Source organism: Sabethes cyaneus, chromosome 1 (assembly GCF_943734655.1).
Source record: "Sabethes cyaneus chromosome 1, idSabCyanKW18_F2, whole genome shotgun sequence".
NCBI lineage: Eukaryota > Metazoa > Arthropoda > Insecta > Diptera > Culicidae > Sabethes > Sabethes cyaneus.
The window spans coordinates 156,938,002-156,957,074 of record NC_071353.1 but is presented as its reverse complement, the minus strand read 5'-3'; the positions used below and the strand labels follow the sequence as shown (position 1 = coordinate 156,957,074).

Genomic DNA, 19,073 nt, shown 5'->3' with positions numbered 1-19,073 from the left:
TTGGATAGCGGCGTTTTGGTCGCATTTGTAACATTTTGTCCTGGAATATCTATCATTGAACAAATGGCACTTGTTCGATATGTTTCGTGCACAAAACACAACAAACATAAATGGTATAACAGTTTGGCAAATTCCTATTAAAGCTGAGCCGGTGAAAGAGCCATAGCCAGCATCTATGAAGATTGAGTTGAGATGATTCTAGGGCCAATGTTTTGAAATCGTTAAAACATTGGATAGGTAGAATATCATGACCATTGACTTCAGGAAAGTAAAGTTCATAGACGAACAACATCAATGACAAGATATTGTGGATACTAGGACTAACAAAGATTCGAATCCTAACAAAGATTTTAAGACAAGTAGCATTTTCTATTTTAGGTCGTCACATTACAACACGGATAACGATTTTCTTTACAGGCTATGTATGAGAGTTAACGAATTTCAATATAATAAACAAAAATAACTTGACGATTGCAGCAGGAATGTAAAGTATCTATAATTGTCCTAAAATAATATATATTGAATTGTTCTTTTTGCGTATGGGGAGGATGTGTCATCCTAGTATTTATTCCATATTAGAGGGTTTGCCTGGAATTTTTGGTAGTTGCCGGTAGCGTGCAATCGGTACAGTGTCGGTGTCGGTTGATAATTTCCCGCGTAAATGGGATGAGAGTCAGTCAGTCGTGAGATGGTGACCAAGCAGGATATCACACGTAGTACTTTCTTCCAGCCCAAACCCATACACAAGTACACCTGGAGGTCACCAAATCAGACAGAATCACAGATCGACCACGATTTGATCCGATAGTCGATCACTTCTCGGACATTATCGGCGTTAGATCCTATCGAAGCGTAAACGTTGACTCCGACCATTTCGGTAGCGACGCCAGCTTCGGCTGAAACAGCCAGACGTCGCCGCAAACCACGCTCATTCACTCGAAGCTGTGCTGCCGGAAGAGGACGAACTGGACAAAGCCCCTCTCGACTGTTGAAACGCCATCAAAAAACCATTAGCAGTGTATCGGAGAGCTCTGTCGGGCATGTGGCACGGAATCAGCGGAGCGATTGGTTTGACGATGAATATAGAAGGGTGATGGATGAGGAGAACGTTGCCCGGGCGGCCAAAATGCGCAGTAGCACAGTACAGAACGTGGTGGAAACAGCACTTCGATGAACACCTGAATCCTGAGCCAGGGAGAAAACCAAACTATATTCCGCCGGCCATCACCAATTGCGAACAGATTTGTGGGAACTAATCAACCCGGTTTCATCGAAGGTTGGTCTGTAACGGATCAAATATTTACATTGCGGCAGGTCCTCCAAAAAGGCCGTGAATACAGAGCTACCACGCACCATTTGCTCGTTGATTTCAAAGCAGCATGTGATTCCATTGACCCGAAAGAGCTATGGAAAATCATAGACGAGAACAGCTTCCCCAGGAAGCTCATCAAGCTAAATCAATCTCCGATGGATGGTACACAGTGCTGAGTCCGGATTTCGTATGGATTGTTGACTTCATTCGAATCACACAGCGGGCTTCGTTAATGTGATGCTCTCTTATGGCTGCTGGTGTTATAAACCGAGTGGATATCAACACGCGGGACGCGATCTTCAACAAATCTAGTCAATTCGTCTGCATTGCCATGGATATTCTGCACATCGATATTATCGACAGAACATCTGTGGTGGTTTTGTTTCCTTCCAGCTGGCCTCCCTTTTTCTATTTTATTCAATAGACAAAAAAATCAATCCCAAAATATCCTAAAAAACTTTTTCGGACATGTTTTTCGAACACATTTCCTACAAAACATTCTAAAAGCTGTATTTTGATTGTTGTTTGCTCAAAAGGTAGAGTACAATGATGCGAGCCGTTGGTAGTAATTTGGTAGTGCTAGTTAAATAAACACGTGAAAAACGATGGCTGTTTCACAACAGCACTATGGGGCAGAACCCGAAAAAGCTCGGACAAAACCTCAAAATTTTTATTTGAGATATTCTATCAAACTTAATATTCTACGTATAGTAGATACATAATCTATAAGAAATATACATAAATTGTTTTAATAAGTAGTTTTTCAATAGGCATTAAAGAAGGTGAAACACAGTGTAAAAAAATTTTGGAAAATGAAAAAATAAATATCATTTAATCTTTTAGTATCTGGCTACCATGCTGCTTAAAATTCTATACTTTTAAAGGACAATTCACATTAAAGAGATTATAAACTAATAGTTTAGGTGATATTAAGACAGATTTTTTACTAGTAGGCTTTGTTCTGACGAAGTGTTTTAGAACAAAATATTTGTTATTTTTGTCAATTTTCAATAGTGTGTAGAAAAAGATTTCCGCTTTGACACTACCATAAAATCAACATTCAGGGTGTTAACTAGTAATAAGCAAAAAAATAGCTGCTACTAGTTGCGATGTTCGGAGATATTCAAGTTTTCCGAATGTATGTTTTCCGGCATTTTAGGTTACAAATTAGTAAATGCGCGCGCCAGTGCGAAGTTCATTCCTACTGTACGTTAAATAGTCATGCTTGTGTATGTAAGACATAGCATTATTATCGTTATGAGATACATCGGAGTCGATAAGAGGAATTCAGGACATTGTAAAGCTTTTTCCCAATTAGCTCTGTTTAAGCCAAGTTGCCAAGTAGAATATGTTCGGTTGGACTTTCAGCTCGATTGAACTAGCCTCCATTTTGTTTATTTAGAGTCGAACATGTTGATATGTGTTTGCAGGATAACCAGATTGCTATACTCTGTCAGTTGCTCGTTATTTTTTGTGCTTTCTGCCAGGATTTGGCTGAGGCCGATGACAGCCTATCTTGCCACTCGTATCCTTTCGCTGCGTATGGCCAAACTAATGAATTAAAAAAATTACATGAATGCACTAAAGCAGATAGTAGGGTAGGTTAACCTATATAGTTAACCCTCTACCTGTAATGGACACTCGGATAAAATTTCGGTATTTATTAGCTTATACTTCTTATTTCTGAGGATATATAACATGAAACAGAACGTACTAAACATAACACACATTTGAGTTAATAAAATTTTAGCTGCATTTCATTATTAATGCTTTAAAATTGACGTTGTGGGTCCATTATATACAATGCAAAAAATGTCACCACTCTCTCCATGCAAAATACACTAAAATTCCTATAATGGACCCGGTCGTTATTCTATTGTAAACCGCAAGGGTCCATAAAAGGAAAATGGTCATCCCAATCTGTTTTAAAAAATCTGTAAAATATAGAGATTTGCAGCAGAAATTGATATATTTAGGCTTAATCGAAAGTTACTAATATTGTAAGTGCCATTGGCTGGGTGTTTAGCGTAACGAGTTCAAAATAATGCATAGACATGTCCACAAATGGTTGATTTACCCTATACCAGAATAATAATACTAAATTACTCTTGATATACAGATTGTGATAATTTGTATAGGAGGTCGTCAGACTACCAATTTCGACTACATACTTAAAAAATGTGTTTGAGTATTTAAAATATTTATAACTTGATTCCCGTAAGTCCTACAATTTTCGTATGTTCAGTAACTTTACGTAACTTTACAGGACAAACAACTTTTCTGAAGACACAATATTTCCAAAGTCATTTTTTAAAAAGTTAGATCTCAACGCCATCTATAGGAATAAAAATGCAACTACTTAAAATTTACAGAAAGATGCGAAATTTTATAACAAACAATGTCGCTGAAGACAATAAAGCTCTACGAAGCATATGAAAGAAGTTAGGAGGTTTTGTCCGAGCGCCGCACAGTGCGTTGAGCCATAGACAAAAATCATTTTTCACTGTTTTTAAATCGGGTATACCAAGCATTTAAAATTGTTTATAGATGCCTTCTGCTATATAAACAAGTATTAGTTTGCTTGGGAAAGCGTCACAACTACTATTACAAGCGTTCAAACTGTCAAGTTGCAGAGTGGATTTTACTTACAAATTTTGCTTTCATTTTTGAAGGTTATTCTTCACGCTCGTAAAAGTCTCATAGCTTGTGTAATCAAAATCTTTAAAATGGAGAACAACAATCAAGGTTAGTAGAATAAATTTTGGGTATAGAAGGAATTCATTTTGACCTCACTCCTAAGAAATCGCCCCATAGAAACGACATAGATATTATCCTTCAAAAAAACAGAACTCCAACTTTGATTACTGATTTAAAAAATGTTCCACCGACTTCCAAGCTAAAATATACACAGAATAATTCTTCAAAGTGTCCTCTACAAGATCGAACAGGTTTTAGCTGCAACTACCTGCAACTCTGCAAGATATTTCAATATTTGTAAATCAACGTCAAGCACTGATAAACCGTCAGATTTCCGTTGATTCTACTATATTATGTTATTTCTGTTAGAAGAAACCACTGTTTATGAAGCTTTGTGCTATTACTATACAAAATTAAACTCAAAGCGATTTTATCTCATATAGCAAGTAAATATTTCTTTAAAAAAATTAATAAACTTCATCGGTCTTAAGTATTGACATTTTTTCCCGTTTTTCGGATTGATAATAATGACGAATAATCAATGATAACGGTTTTCCTGCTGGAAATTCGTTTCGTGGATCTAATTAAAAGGTTTTCAAAAATTTCCCAACAAAAACAGAACGTCGAGCTGCAGACTTAGTCTCAATTTATGCCACGGAAAATTATTTACTTTTCCGTTACGGCTGAGAATGGTAAAAAGGCTTAAGTATTACTTAAACACTAGCTCTGTTCACAGATATAGATATGTTAGTGCGAAATTATATTTTGCTTAGAAATGCAAACGTCTTCCATAAACATAGCTTTCCAAGCTTTCATGCACTGAAGAAAAACTTTTCAATTACCGAAACTGCAGCCAAGGTTGATCTTCGAGTGCTGCTTAATCTAACACTAGATGGCATTGCTGAATTTACCAAAGTATTTCTAGTATAAATGTCGCTTTCACAAACAACTTTGGTAGTTATATAGCCGACGGCAACCCATATAATGATGAAAAACTTTTGCAATGCTTGCATACAAATTTGGCATTTAGGACATTTTTGCCATTATGTAAAAATTTTGAGACATTTAAGCAAATACTAGCTTCTATTATCACAAACTACTTTTTTCATTACACTAGCTTGATAAAATGACTAAAACTAGCAGTTTTGATTTTTGTCCCGCAGTCCCATACGTTCAACGCACTGTGCGCCGGGTCAATCTGCCCCACTGTGAACAGGGGACAATCCCCTACTATTCATACGCGTATAATTTTTATGTGTATTTCTGGGAGAATTGTGTTTATATGCGGCACATGATAATCATATGGAATTTTACTATTAGTTATGTGCAGAATCTTTTGAGTGTGTGAGGTTTTTCGTTGGTTATGTAACAGTGAAATTCAATGTTTTTTCGCTGTACATTTTTATTTGGGTATGCAAACAAACTGAGTGAGAGGTAATAGCTATTTTCTCCTGGACTACCTTAGAAAAAGAAACTCTTACTCGGTTTGTTTATATTCTGCAGTAATGCCTTCGAAAAAGTCGTTCCGATTTCATTATTTCAAAATAACCCTAAAAATTGTTAAAAACTAATAGTTCAAAAAATGTAAACATGCAACACAAAGCAAAATTGGCGACCGCTAGTGCAAATTTGTTTGAAAAAACCATGTTTCGATATAAAGACAATTTCGATATAAGACAACTTTTGAAATTATAAATTATGTTAAGGTTGGTGCAGTTTCGAAAATACTTCTTTTACTACCACAACAATTAACAATGAACAATGAATAGATGTGGTAAAGCGAAATATATTACTTTCGTACAAATGGTTTATTAAATGTTTAACATACATGTGCTGGATAAATCTTTCTAAAGTAATCTTGTACAACAGTTGCCTAACATGGTCCAAGAAACTACTCTTCAGCGCTTAAATATATTTTAGCCGAGGTTTGTTCCACGCTTGGCAAAATTAAACTTGTAAATCTACATCGGCTAAAAACTCGGGGTCTGTCATGTGTCAGGTTATCTCAGATGTGTTCGTCGACGGCTTCCGACCGACAGAATTCGAATCCGGGTGAATGGAAAAAGTGTAATGGCAGGCTTGATGAATTTTCAGTCAACCAATGATTTCCTCATTAAATTATAATAATACGAATATAAAAATGGACATGAAAATAACACGGTGTTACACGGAAAAAATACTTCTCAAATGACCTAGTGTACGTTGTTAGTCATACTTAGTACATCATAAAAACACATTTGAAATCTTCCGAACACCCCCAAAATTTCAAGTTATTGCAAAAAAAACGTTTTTTGGCTAGGTGTACACATACTATCATGAATATCTCAATAATTTTCCAAGCAATTTTAAGTTTTCTATAGATTTTTGGAAAGCTTAGAGGATAAGCTTCCAGAATATATATACATTCCACTATGGTTCTACAAAAGTTGAACGAGATTTTTTCAATTACAAGATGCTCAGTTGTAAGTTTAGGCGGGTGATATATGGGAAGCAACCAATTCTACAACTCTTAAAAATGGTCTCAAATTTGCAAATGTTGACCGATTTGGCTGAAATTTTGACCAAAGTCTTAGGATTGAATATAAAACAAGTGATGTTGAGCTTAGGAATGTGGGCCACTTTTAAGGTCACTTTAAGGACCCATAAAGTGAGAAAATTTTTAATTTTTAATTTAAATTTCATATTTAATTGAAAAAAATCTCATCTAACTTTTGTAGAACCATAGTGAATGTATATATATTCTGAAAGCTTATCCTCTAAGGTTTCCAAAAATGTATATATAAACTTAGAATTTGCTTAGAAAATTATTGAGTTATTCATGATAGTATGTGTACATCTAGCCAAAAAACGTTTTTTTGCAATAACTTGAAATTTTGGGGGTGTTAGGATGATGTCATAAGTGTTTTTATGATGTACTAGGTGTGACTAACAACATACACTAGGTCACTTGCAAAGTATATTAAAAAAAAATTTTTTTTGTCACACCGTGTAATGAAACCACAAAACAAAATAAATACTTTCCAATATTTTTTTCTTTTTGCTTGTTTTAATATTGATATGCTGTGCAATAAACGTAGCTTCAGTGTCATCAGCAAAAGTTTAATAAACATATCTATACGTACTGAATAAACGTTTTACTATACGTTGCATAACAGTCATACAATCGCATCTTCCACGCACTTATCCAGCACTGTGCTGCTTAAATTCTCCAAAACCAACTGTACAAGCATTGAACAGAGGTGTTTAGACATACTTGACAAGCAGCTTTACAGCATGTGCTGAATAAAAGCTGTTGGTTAAACGTTTAACAAGCACGAAGTGTTCCTTGGGTTATATCGAGGTATCCCTATAAATTCAAAATTCGCGTCAGAAAAAACCGCGACTTTAATATAAAATTATTTCAGCATTTGCCATTTTTACTTAAAAAGTTTACACTATCCAAAAATATTTCAATGCATATTTATAGTTTTACCTACTTTAGATTTTACTTCAGCTAATATATCCCACTACTTAAAAGCGAATTTATTATGCGAATTAGGTTTTACATGAGCAGGTGAATGCCTCATGCTTTGCCTACCTTGCACTACCGTACAACGCGGATTTGGCAAACTTGCTCAACGCTGGGTGGACATAGACGGATATCGGATCTCACACTCAACCTTGTCCCTGGTTCTGCTGATCCAGTTCCAATCCGCTATGTGCGGTTAACCCTTCGTTGTACATATACTGTACGTTGACGTTGAGCCAAAGCTCATGGAGTGTTTTACAATATATGTCAATATATGTCATTTTGTGCATACAATATATTTCATTTTGTGCATCTTGTTCTACATTCAACGACAATTATCCAAGCATTTCGTAAGTACTATAATTTGTAAGATGATGATGATAATAATATTCCACTCAATCTGTGATTCACATCGACGCATACAGCAATACATGCAAGTCTGCCACCAGGTTATATTTAAAACTAACTAGTTTTAAAAATTTCATTTTTTTCTGAAAATGTCTACCTGTGGTAAAGATAAGTGCACGGTATTATCGTTACGGAAATTTGACAGAAAACCCAAGGAAAAACTGTCAAATTTTGGCATTTGTTAAGTTTTTCTATGTCATGTTTTGGTTTAAAGTGGGCTTTGGATGTCATTAAAAAAAACTCCAATATATCGCACCGGAAGAGGATAACCCACCAAGGGTTAATACGTGTGCGTCTACGGAATGCCGTTTGGACTTAAAAACTGCAGGCTGAATGTCACCGGCCTGGCCCGGCCAGCCTGGGAAGGAAGTCAGGCTTAGGCTTAGCTTAAACCAACCGATGAACACGTCGCTGGCCCCGCCGATTTGTGAACTGTGAATTATACTCGCTAAGTGGATTGCGTCTGTCGCGTGTTTTTTTTTTTTTCATTCTGCCCGCTGTGTGTACAAAATTAATGGCCTTTCAATTGCTTGGCTACCGTTTATGAGCGCAGTGTCGCGAAGTTTTACGACTTTTTTCAAAGCGGTGTGTCGTCGCCTGTTAATGTGGTACTAGAAGATTTATTTTTCCATAACTTAAACTTGATAATTGTCCTGAACTAACACCCATGTTTCGTGTAATTCGATTACAACTGCCCGTAAGTGTGCGCTTTAGATAAATGAGTTCGAGGAGGGTTGGTTAGGCCACCGTTCACCAAGAAACGGTCAAAACTTCTCAATGCAAATACTCGATGTCATTGGGTACCTATTAGTTTGCACTATCAATGGAATTCAGCTGAGTGGGTGGGGTGAGAAACAAACGTCTCCCGAAATGATGCAATGTGTCCTTGACAGTGACACTACTGGGACGGGCGCGGATGCCGGGATGCCTTTCTCTTCTGGTATTGTTACGAAACAATGTTCCGATAAGCACTGGTCCGTTATTAATCTTACGATCAAGCTCGTAACCACAGCTGGTATAACAGTGGCGAAAACAGTACCTACGATCGATTGTGGAATGGCCAGCAACAAGCAAAAAATAAAATAAAACAACGCTGCCACACCTGCCCTGCAGGATCCGCTTCTCTCCGCAGCGCAAGGTTCATTTTCATCTTGACTAATGGATTCGTGTGATCGCGCTTAGCTTCATGGTCCACTCCACGGCGGTAGGTAGTGATGCAAGGCGTGAACGCTGATCTGAACGATGCGGAAACCGATCACGATCATTTCGATCTGCTGGTACACGTGCTGTCTCCACTCCAGCTGTTGTTGTTGTTGGGGGAGAGGCTCCCACCATCTGGATGGATTCGCGTACAAGTGACACAACGTTCACTTGAAATGTTCTAGAATATCGGAAAATCAGAAGTAATCTTTGATTGTAAATATCTGCACTAAGAATGGATTGGCTGTTTTCGAAACCACTCATTGGAGAATATCTTAGATTTATACGAGTGCGCCGTATGCAAATTTCATTGCCAGTTATTGAAATTTTGCATATTGTCATGCACCGCAACGACAGGGTAGTAACCTTTTCTTTCTTTATTCATTTCTTTCACAGGGAAGAACCTTCGCAGCGCTCATTAAAAACTTTCTGCAGTTGTCCGGACCATTGAATGACACCTATTTGCCACTGTACAACACCGACGAAGGCAGTAAGTTCGATGTTTATTAATATTACCTCACTTTATTGACAGTGTCCCTCCCCCCATCTAATGATAAAAAATTAGAGTACCCATAACCATTACTTACCTAAGCTTCACTTAACTTTTTTATTCATACTACCACTCATTGAAGTGACAAATTGCTTTCGCTACTGAGCCAATTTAAAGGGATGGAAAGCCTTTTTTTTATGTCTACCTTATCCGGTAGGTTAGTTTCGGGGTTCACTGGCGTGCCCAGGCATAAACAATAGGCCGGGCACCCAATCGTTCAGAACAATGCACGATGGGCAAAAACGAGCTCGTAATCCCAAGAATTAGAAGCCGCTAGGTTGGAATCTTACAAAATACCCATTCTTATGTAAAAAAATGCAGGAAATCGATTAATGGCGGTTTCATCCTGCGCAGACTTCGGGAAGTGGTCCATTTTGCCCTATTTTCCCCAAAAATCATGATAAAAGCTAATTAAACAGTATAAAAACTTATTTGGCGCCCATGAAACGAACTCAAGTAGCTTTCAAATGTTGTCAACACATCAGAAGAAACAAATCCCATCCATTTCATGCAGTGCGAAATGCAGGTATAGTCCATTTTGCCCAATTCACCCCTAAATAAATAGTAAAACCTAATTAGAGCGATTAAAACTAATTCAAAGACAGGGGAATTAACTCGAGTAGTATAAATTTACTCGAAAGACATCAGGAGACTTGATTGTCATCGATTTAGTACCGTGATGAATTCACAATCGGTTCGTTTTGCCTGATTCTCTCCTAGATTTTTGTAGATCACGTTCATTTTCTATTGCGTAGGAAAAATTTTCAAAGATGGTGTCTTTGGAGAAGTTTGGCAATAAAATACAGCGCATCTTTTCAAACTATCCAGGTGATCTTATATTCATCTATCAGGGTGATATAAACTTTTGTTTTTTTTTTGAATACGTTCAAAAAAATTTTTTTCATCAAAACAATCATAGAACACACTAAAATAAGCAACTTTGCTGAATATAGTAACTATCTATCTTTTGCTAGTTGCGAGATATAATGATTTATTTAAAAAGTACACTTGAAAATCAATTCTGCACAATAACTCCGCATTCAATTAATTTATTGCTTTCACCTGTTCTCCAAAGTTATTCAGTATGATAAAATACACATTTTTTTGAAGACTGTTTTTACCTTTGAGTTAGTTTTAATCGCTTTAATTAGGTTATCTATGTATATGGGGGTGAATCGGGCAAAATGGACTATTCTTGCATTACGCACAGTATGGAATGGATGGGATTTGTTTCTTCTGATGTTTTGACAACATTTGAACATAAGTTTTTATACTGTTTTATCATGATTTTTGGGGAAAATAGGGCAAAATGGACCACTTTCCGAAGTCTGCGCAGGATGAAACCACCACCAATTGATTTCCTGCATTTTTTCACATAGAAATAAGTGCATATCTTGTAAGTTTCCAAACCAGCAGCTTCTAATTCTTGGGATTACGAGCTCGTTGCGCAATGTTTTGGTCTGCAAAATCGAGCAATCGCACGACTAGTAATTAGGCTTGGAACTGAAATAGGAGGTGAAATTGCACTTGAAATCGGGCTTGACAGACTTGGACTAATGGATGGACTAATTCGGGCTTGAAACTTTATTTCAAATTAAGCTGGAAATTTGATTTTAAATTGGATTTGGAATTGGACTTAAATTTGGAGTAATTTGGAAGGAAAGTTTTACTTGGAATTAGACATGAAATCGGACAAAGAAAATTTAAAGTTTTTGTTTGAAATTTTGCTTGAAATTGGGCATAAAAGTGGAATGGAAACTAAGCACTAAATTGAACTTAAAATTAAAATTGAAATCGGACGTAAATTGGATTGAAATTGGAGTTTAGATTAGACCTCGAATTACAATTGAAATTAAACTTAAAATTGGAATTCAATTAGTACTAGAAATTGGATTTGAAATCTAAGTTTAAATTTTACTTGAAATTAGTATTAAATTAGACTCGAAAATGGGATTGAAATTGGATATCCTATAGGACTTGAAAGGTTCAAATCCTTGACATTGGACAATAAATTAGACTCAAAGATGGAAATGGACACGACGTTTTACTTAAAATTAGGATTAACATTTTTCGTCTTACTCTATCACACCTTTCACTTTTTTCTGATTTTTTTTTGTTTTCCAGTTACGTTGTTCAACTTTTGGAGCGTCTTAGTAGAATAAGAAACCTGAAATTTAAATAAAAAGAAAACTTATCAATTTTAATCCTTGTATGTATATTTATTCTTGACAGATACGCATTTCGCCTACGACATGCAGGATTTCTCAGTGTCTGTTTTCGAACTCGAGTGTCTACTTTCGAACAGTGTCGAGTTCGAAAACAGACACTGAGGAAGCCTGCAAGTCGTAGCCAAAATACGTATATGTCAAGAATAAATACACATAGTAGAAAAAAAATGGATAAGTTTTCTTTTTATTTAAATTCCAAGCTCTTTTTCTCGTTTTCCTCGTTTCCTCTATCGGTTTTTGTTCTCTCTCTCTCTCTCTCTCTCTCTCTCTCACTATTCTTCTTTTCTCTTTTGGGTTTTCTTGTTTTCTCTTCCATTTTCCTTATTTTGAGCCCCGTTTTTTCATGACTCATTGACTTTTGTTTTTTGTCCCGTTAACTCCGTTTCTATTTTTTTATTTTCGTCTGTTCTTTTCTTTCGCTTATTAAATCCTGCTTTTCTGTTGTGTTCTTCTTTTATTTGTCTTCTCGTTTTTGTTTGTCTGTCGTTTTCTTTTTGCTCTCTATTTTCCCCTTGTTTTGTTTTCATTACTCAATTTTCTTGCTCCCGAATTTTCTCCTTTTCTTCTTCTCTTCTTCTGTTTTCTTACTGTTTCCGTTTTTTTGACGTAGGACTACGTCTTTGATTTCTATATTGGGGTGCACTTTAGAAAAATGAAAAGCGGACATTTAATGAAAAGCGGTTATAATTTGCACGCTTATAACTCAGTCATCCCTCAATAGATTCTAGAGATATCGGTATCAATCGATTGGAAATTTTTCTAAGAATCCATTACAATACAATAGACTACATGTTTCCCTAACAAGCTTTTAAATAATTGAAAACCAATTAGGCATTGTCTGACTAAAAACGGATTGGTCAAAAAAAGTAGTGCAGATTTCCCGTAGCGATAGTGATGTTTCCATACCACAGCAGTACAGTTGTATACAATTTAAACTTGGCTTTTTATAAATTTATAGGAATGTTCCAGAGCATTTATTAAAATACAAATCAAAAATTAAAGAGTAAATTAATATTTTTTTGAAACGATGGTTCTACAATTGATGAAGGGACGGTAGGGGAAAGAAATGAAAATTTTTTGGTGAAGGAGGGGAAGAGCGGAAAGGGAGGGGGGGGGGGTTATTTTTAGTAAATTGAAAAGTTGCCTGACAAACATTTGCAAGATGTCAAGCTTTGCCGAATTGTACTTGCATTCGTAGTCCTACGTGAGCCCCTCGTTCGTGCCTCTAGGCCCAGACCTTCGTACTTTTTCTTTTCTGTTCAGTTTGTTCTCATTTTCTTTCTCTTTTTTCTCGTTTTCTATTTTAGATTTCCTTCTTTTCTTTTATTTACGTTCTTTTCTCTTCCGTTCTCACTCTTTTTCGATCCAGTTTCTTCTTTTTTGCCTCATTTCCCTTTTATTTCTCCCGTTTTCTTCTTTTTCACTTTTTTCTCTCTTCGTCCCGTTTTTCCTCTCATTCTGAACTTTCTTTCGTTTTCGTTTTTTTAATGCCAGTTTTTCTTATTTTTCTCTGTTGCCGTCGTCGTCAGCAGCCTAGAGTCGGGGCGGATTGTGCTATTACAAGCAGTCTTCTCCATTCAACTCGATCTTCCCAGTAAACATTTTAGTACGTATATCGAAGTGAAAAATGAGATATATCTACGGATATATATCTTGAAAAATCGCACTAGATGCACGAAACTTACATATGCGTACTATTTTGGAGGCGATATACGCACTGCAGATTATTCGTAAACAATTCACATTCATAAATATTTCTATACGATGAGACCCGACTCAACATGATCAGTTCCATAATGCTATACAATTCTGTGATGAAAATCGTATGTAATTCAGTCGTCATCATTTTGTACGATTGAATATAAACTGGGGTGCGATTTAATAAGCTTTGTGTACGATTTCGATTTTGTTTAGAGACATTTAAGATTATTTTCATATATTGATATGCGATTTGTGGTTTACTGGGTTGGGCCACTCGTCGCCAACTTGCCATTGCCAATCGTGTCACAAGTCACAAATCATTTTTGACCTGGTCGAGCCATCTTGCACGTTGTTCCTGGTGACGATGGAGTTGTTGAAGAGAACTGTTTTCGTCCAGCCCACCGTAGCCTGCCGACTTTCACCAGATGTACGATGGGAATCTCCCCAAGCAGTTCATATAGCTGGTGATTCATACACCCCCGCCACTCTCCGCTTTCAGTTTATGCTCCTCCAAATATCGTCTGCAGCACCTTCCGCTCGAACACGGCAAAAGCACGTATGTCCTCCGTAAGCAGCGTCATACTTCAATTCCATAAAGAACTCATTCGTCTACCACTTCTAGTTCATCGCCGTCAACGGTTACCGTCCGTGTGAGGCAGCGTTTGTTTCCTTTAAGCCTCTTCCTTTCGTGTATTTGGTTTTCGACGCACTCATTTTTAGTCAAATCCTCCTAGACTCCGCTTTCAGTCTAACGTAGACTCCCTCCGCCGTCGCAAAGTTTCTGGCTATGATATCAAAGTCATCTGCAAAGCCTAGAAGTTGGCTACCTTTGGTGAAAATCGTGCCTCTCGTTTCGATGCTCGCTCGTCGGCGAGCGATATTGAACAGGATGCAGGACAAGCCGTCAACTTGTCTCAACCATCGCCGCGTCTCAAAGGGACTTGGGATTGTCCCCGAGATGCGCACGAAACACATCACTCGAGACTCGATCCAATGTAACTTTGATCAATCCCATCAGTTTATCCGGAAACCCCTGTTCCTGCATAATCTGCCATAGCTGGTCTTGATCGATTGTATCGTATGCTGCTTTGGAATCAATAAAGATGCGTGGGCACGTTGTACTTCCGACATTTTTGCAAGATCTGTCGGATGGTCCGACATGGACGGATGGTTGGAAATTTGGTCCATATTGGCGCGAGCCCCGATGAAGCCCGCCTGATAATTCCTTACGAAACCATGTTCTACCGGTGGCAGTCGACGTGACAGGATCTGGTAGAGTACCATGTAGGCGGCGTTTACCAGCGTTGTGCTGCAGCATTCGAGCCGATCGCCCTTTTTGTAGATGGAAAAAATCACTCTTTCCATCGATTCCTCTGGTAGCTTCTACTCCTCCTAAATCTTGAAATTACCCAGTGTACAGCGCTTGCCAGCATTTTTCGGCTATGTTTATACATATCTACTGGTAGGCGCTCCTTACCAGCGACTTTGCTGGTCTTCAGCAGACCGATTTCTCGTTTGAGAACAGGGATTGGAACATTACTATTTTCCATGGGCCCTCCTAGGTTAACTTTCGTTTCGCCTGCTTATACAACTTCACCATTGAGGTGATCATCGTAGAACTGCTTCCACCTATCGACTATCTCGCGCTCGTTTGTGACTGGATTCCCTCCCTCATCCCTACACATGTCATGTTTCGATGTGTAGCCCTTACTACGAGATTGGTTCACCTTTTCGTGAAACTAGCGTGAGCCAGTTTAGCTCGAAACAGTAGTTCTAATTCTTCACGATCGGACAGATCATGGCATTGCGATTTGGTACATCACAAAAGTTTACTGTATGGCTGAATTCGTACTTGTGCGATAGAGTTTTGGGTGTAAAACTCACCAAATGCTGCTCTACTGAGTTTACCAACAAATCTGGTTGGTGTCCCACAAGGCAGTAACAAGGGGCCGTCTCATAAATTTTTGCAAAAAATATTATTGCGATATTATAGAATTTTGAAAATTGACTTGCCACGCTTTCATTAAGACATACGTTCAGATGAATTTTAAATTAATAAACAAATAAACATGGGTTTTCCTCAGGCCTCTTCAAATATTTGCTCCTTACTGAATTCTGCATGTACCAACTGCATTTAGCCTCTTACCAGTTATAGGATTGGCAGGTACTGGGCCGAAGTACGTAATGAAGCCTTTTCTCCATGGGCAAATTATTACTTGTCCTGCTACCCTGGTTCTATGAACTATATTGGTGGTGCAAAGTGTAGTAAAATACCCTTGCTTTGTGCTGAACTCTGCTTTACCGATAATGATGTCTCTAGCCGGGATTAGTCATAAGAATGCTACTGGCTCAAGGCGCGCAATGTAAAGTCTCTTGTCCAAGGGCAACTTATAAGCAGTTTTCATACTTCCTGGCTCTAGAGAGTGAGATTGGTTGAACCACAATTATAGCACAGAAAGAAAAAAAAGGTTGAAAAGAGCGACACGTAAAAAAGGAAAGTGCGGAATATAGAAAAAAACATCTGAACTGATGACACTGAAATTTTCATCATAACATTTTTAGGTTAGGATTACTCATTCCAAAAAATCTCTACGGATATATAGAAACCCACATTTTTCTTATCAGTGTCCTTTTTTTTCGTTTTCAGGAAAAGTTTACAATGAAACATTGGAATCGGTGAAGAGATCCTTCCCGCAATATATTCGCGAGCTGGAAGGAACCGCGGATGGCGCACAAGTCGAGTTCCATAAGGTGAGTTCTGTTGTTGGAAGTTGGAGAGGAAAAATCGGACAAAACAAAACAATCTAATAAACGCTAACGTGTGCTGATGCAGCGCTCCAGTCAGCCGCTCATTAAATTCTAATCAAATACCTACACGTACTTGAATCGGTGATGATAATGAATATAGCCGATAATACACTCGATCACAAAGCGTGTCACATTATAGGCTATAAACGGAAGACTTCAGGCTCGGACAAGCCCCGCGTCGGGTGTAGTGGAGTGGAGTAAGTGGAGAGTGCGATAATGATACATTATTACTTGACAGCGGTATGCGCCTTCGCGCAGCATGCTTCGATCGGTCGATCGACCGATCGCAGATCGGATGCAGAGTATTTATCTCCGATTATGATCATTTGTGCAGTTAAACAAATCAATTAGCACAATCCACAAGCTCTTTGTAGTGGGTCTACTAGCTTATAGTCTAGTACTGGCGATTGAATCGATTGAAAGGAGGATAATAAAGTTTTCCAGCTGGAGCGATTAATTTCCTAACAAATTGTTCGATCGATACTTTATTATGGTGTTACCTGTGTAATTTTAGTGCACTACAACATTACAATGAATGATTTCTGTCCGGTTTCATCTAAAGGGTGTCCCACATCAAATTTCATCACGGAAGGAACACTGTAGAAAATTACCTAACTGACCGATCCTTTTTAAACTTTCAGACAATATAATATAACTCATTAGTAATTGTTTAGCATATTTGTTTCATTCAACTTCAATGCCATAACCGTATGCTCGCCCCTTACACTTAACTCAACTCAAAAAGTTTTGTACAACATCTGGCTGCAGCTTTTTCTGTACGGAAACCCACCTTTTCTTCATGTCTTTCTCAGATTTGACCTCCTTGGGATGTTTCCGTATTGCCTGCTTAGTTCCGGTGCGTTTATGTCCTTGGGTACGAAAGTAACGCCGTTTGCTTCGTACCACTTCAGGACATCCTTTGCATAGTGGCATGAAGCTAGATCCGGTCAGAAAGAACATCGCAGGGCCCTCGTGTTGCTTCAATAGAGGAAGCAGACGCTTTTGTATACAATCCTTGAGGTAGATTTGCCCGTTTACAGTGCCGGTAGTCACGAACGGCGCTCTCCGTTTGCCACATGATATATTTCCGGGCCAAATTGAGGATTTTCCAGGGCCTTGCGCAAAATAAATTCGTGCCATTTTTTCCAATTTTCTAAAAACGCGGTCAATAAAAATACAGTGTAAACAATACACTCTAGACTACTTCTACCCAAATTTTCAAGAGGAAATACCTAGTGGGTAATTCTTTCTACAGCCTGGTTGAAGTTCTTTCTACAGCGTTTCTTCCATGGTGCGATTTGATGCGGGACAGCTTTAGTCTGGTTTTCACTAGCGTGCCCGGCATAAACAAAACGTGGAGTACCCGACCTTTTAAAAGAATGTTTTGGAGTAATTGTAGAATAGAAAATCTGGATTTAAAATTAAAATCGAAATCGGACTAGAAATTCTAGGTGAGATTGGACTAATTTGTGCTTGAAGTTGAAGCTTTACTAACTAAAAATTGAATTTGAAAAATAAGATTTGGATTTGGATTTAAATTTAAAGTAATTAGAACTTTACTAGCTTTACTTGAAATTACATAAACTCATAAACTCAGACATGAACTCGGACTCAGACTCGGAAACAGAAATTGAAGTGTTATTTGTAATTGGACTTGAAATTGAAATAGACTCGGAATTGGATTTGAAATCAAAATGAAAATTTGACTTAAAATTGAACCTAAAATTGGAATTAGACAGGCTGCAAAACGGACATTCAATTGAATTTGACATTGGACATTAAATTTGAACTAAATCAAACCTGAAGTTTTACTTCCAAACGAGCATGAACGGACATGAAGCTTTACTTGAAATTAAATTGACATATTTCGTCTAATACTTTCACACGTTTTACCGTTTTTATGTTCCGTTTTTTTTTCTTTTCCAGTCCCGTTTTCTGTCTTTTTATTCCGTATTTTTTCTCATTTTCCTGTACCTTTCTAGATTTTTGCAATACTTTTTCATTCGTTTTTCCTCTTTTTCTCTTGTTTTCCATTTTTTCTGTCCCGTGTTTTCTGTTTCATTGTGTCATTTTTTGATGTTTCCTATCTTTCTTATATTCAGATGCAAACAGAACTTGTTTGTTTGTTATTTTCTTTATCGTTTTCACCTTCTCTTTTTATTGCTTCCAATTTTTGTCTTTTTATAATTAGTTTCCCGTCTTCATCTGTTACGTTTTCTCTCTTTTTGATGCCCGTTGTCACCCTTTTTTTGGTCACACTTAATTCCGTTTTTGACTCCCTTTTTCCCTTTCTTTCCCCTTTTATACCCCGTGTGTTTTCTCCTTTCCTCCAACGATTTTATTTTGTCTCTTTCCACTTTTCTTTTTATTTCTCTTGTTTACTGTTCTGTATTCCGTTGTCTCGGTTTCCCCTTTTTTTGCACTCTTCTTGTTCCTTTTTTCCGTCGTTTCCTGAGTCCTAATTTTCCGTTGTTTCGTTTTTCGTCTATTTTCTTTAGTTTTTCCTCTTTTTCAGGTCCGTCTTTCTTTTTTTCGGTCCTGGTTATCGTCTTTTTACGCTTTTTAATGCTTTTTGTATCCTAAAAACGGGTTTGGTTTGCGTGTGTTCTGTTCTTCCTCTTATTATGTCCTACTTTTCCTCCTTTTCTATCACATTCTACT

At 37.4% G+C, this 19,073-nt stretch overlaps 1 protein-coding gene across 1 annotated transcript in view; it reads left to right on the top strand.

Annotated features, from left to right (window-relative positions):
• LOC128739705 (uncharacterized) overlaps positions 1 to 19,073 on the top strand; it is a 36,011-nt gene that overhangs the window by 9,645 nt on the left and 7,293 nt on the right. Inside the window, exons 2-3 of the mRNA XM_053835206.1 lie at positions 9,522 to 9,615; positions 16,252 to 16,355. Coding sequence (XP_053691181.1) covers positions 9,522 to 9,615; positions 16,252 to 16,355 — 198 coding nt within the window. The remainder of the gene's footprint in view (positions 1 to 9,521; positions 9,616 to 16,251; positions 16,356 to 19,073) is intronic.